This window comes from Ochotona curzoniae, unplaced genomic scaffold (assembly GCF_017591425.1).
Source record: "Ochotona curzoniae isolate NIBS_2020 unplaced genomic scaffold, NIBS_Ocur_1.0 scaffold_4701, whole genome shotgun sequence".
Classification (NCBI taxonomy): domain Eukaryota; kingdom Metazoa; phylum Chordata; class Mammalia; order Lagomorpha; family Ochotonidae; genus Ochotona; species Ochotona curzoniae.
Genome location: NW_024467122.1, coordinates 23,177,435 through 23,178,769, shown reverse-complemented (window position 1 = coordinate 23,178,769; position 1,335 = coordinate 23,177,435). Strand labels below are relative to the sequence as shown.

Genomic DNA, 1,335 nt, shown 5'->3' with positions numbered 1-1,335 from the left:
TAACAGAAACGGCTGTCGAGCTGAAATATGGCTAGTGCCATTATTTCATCTCTGTGTCGTTTTAGAAACACTATCTTTTCAAACTTAGATTTTTCTATTTGAACTGAATGGTAGCTGAACAGATTAAAAACAGAATTTTTAACACATTTCCCAATATTTTCCTAAAGCGTTTCAATTGAAATAACAATAGTTTTCTCGACAAATGCAATGAACTGTGTCTTAGTTAAGCAAAGACACTATTGTTTCCTGTTTCTTTATTAATATAAACATTTCCATGGCAGTCTACATGCTGAATTTAGATTAAAAATCTTAAATGCTTTAAGATTCATATTTTCTGCCGGTGAACACGGTCTATCGCAGACCACCATTGGACTGGCATGGTCCCAGGAGGCAGTGTCCCGGACAAGCTCAGGAGTACAGAGCTCGCCACTTGTCCAAAGGGCCGTGACTGGGGACATACTTGACCCCACAACCATCCGGAATGAGACGCTTGGCAGCCACCTTGTCTTCGAATTCGTCGGCATTGAACTTAGTAAAGCCCCATTTTTTGGAGATGTGAATCTTCTGGCGACCAGGGAACTTGAACTTGGCCCTGCGTAGGGCTTCAATCACGTGCTCCTTGTTCTGCAGCTTGGTGCGAATGGACATGATGACCTGGCCGATGTGGACCCTCGCCACTGTACCCTGGGGCTTCCCAAAGGCTCCTCGCATCCCCGTCTGCAGCCGGTCAGCACCGGCACAGGACAGCATCTTGTTGATGCGGATGACGTGGAAAGGGTGCAGCCGCACTCGGATGTGGAAGCCGTCTTTGCCACAACTTTTCACCATGTACTTGTTGGCACAGATGCGGGCTGCCTCCAAGGCTTCCGAGGAGAGCTGCTCGTACTCATCCGATACCATGTGGCCACACAGTGGGAACTCATCCACTTTGGCCTTCTTCCGACCCAGGTCAAAGATGCGGATCTTGGAATCGGGGACACCTCTGCAGAAACGAGACTTGGGGTACGGCTTGTTCTTACAATACCGGTAACAGCGAGCAGGGCGGCGGCCCATGGCAGAAGCAGGAACCGCGGTGGACGTTGACCACGATCCCCTGCACCCTCGCGCAGCCTGCCCAAGCTAGACCTTCCGTTGTTGCCCAGGAGACCAAGGAGAAGACAGCCTTTTACGACGTCTCAACTGAAGTCTCGGTGGCACTTTACAGTCCTGAGTCCGTTAACCCAGCCTAGTGACGGTTGGGTCCGACTCCCGTGGGCTGCAGCATCAGAAATCCTGCTTTGCCAATGAGCACAGAAACCGTTTCCCGGCTGGCAGCCGTGCTGGGTTGAATCCTTT

General features: G+C 50.4%; 1 protein-coding gene across 2 annotated transcripts; it reads right to left on the bottom strand.

The window, feature by feature from the left end:
* Positions 1-408: 408 nt before the first annotated feature.
* RPL10L (ribosomal protein L10 like) lies at positions 409-1,070 on the bottom strand. Of its 2 annotated transcripts, XM_040968982.1 has the most exons (2): positions 945-1,070; positions 409-863 (listed from the first exon to the last, which is right to left on the bottom strand). In XM_040968982.1, the coding sequence occupies exons 1-2, from the start codon at positions 1,051-1,053 to the stop codon at positions 409-411; spliced, it is 564 nt and encodes a 187-aa protein (XP_040824916.1). In that variant the 5' UTR covers positions 1,054-1,070. The 2 variants fall into 2 exon arrangements, with proteins under 2 accessions (XP_040824916.1, XP_040824915.1); XM_040968981.1 differs by having other exon boundaries at positions 409-1,070.
* Positions 1,071-1,335: the final 265 nt, after the last annotated feature.

Coding starts and splice junctions, on each gene's coding strand:
- RPL10L (XM_040968981.1), bottom strand. CDS start 1,053: ATGGGCCGCCGCCCTGCTCGCTGTTACCGGTATTGTAAGAACAAGCCG.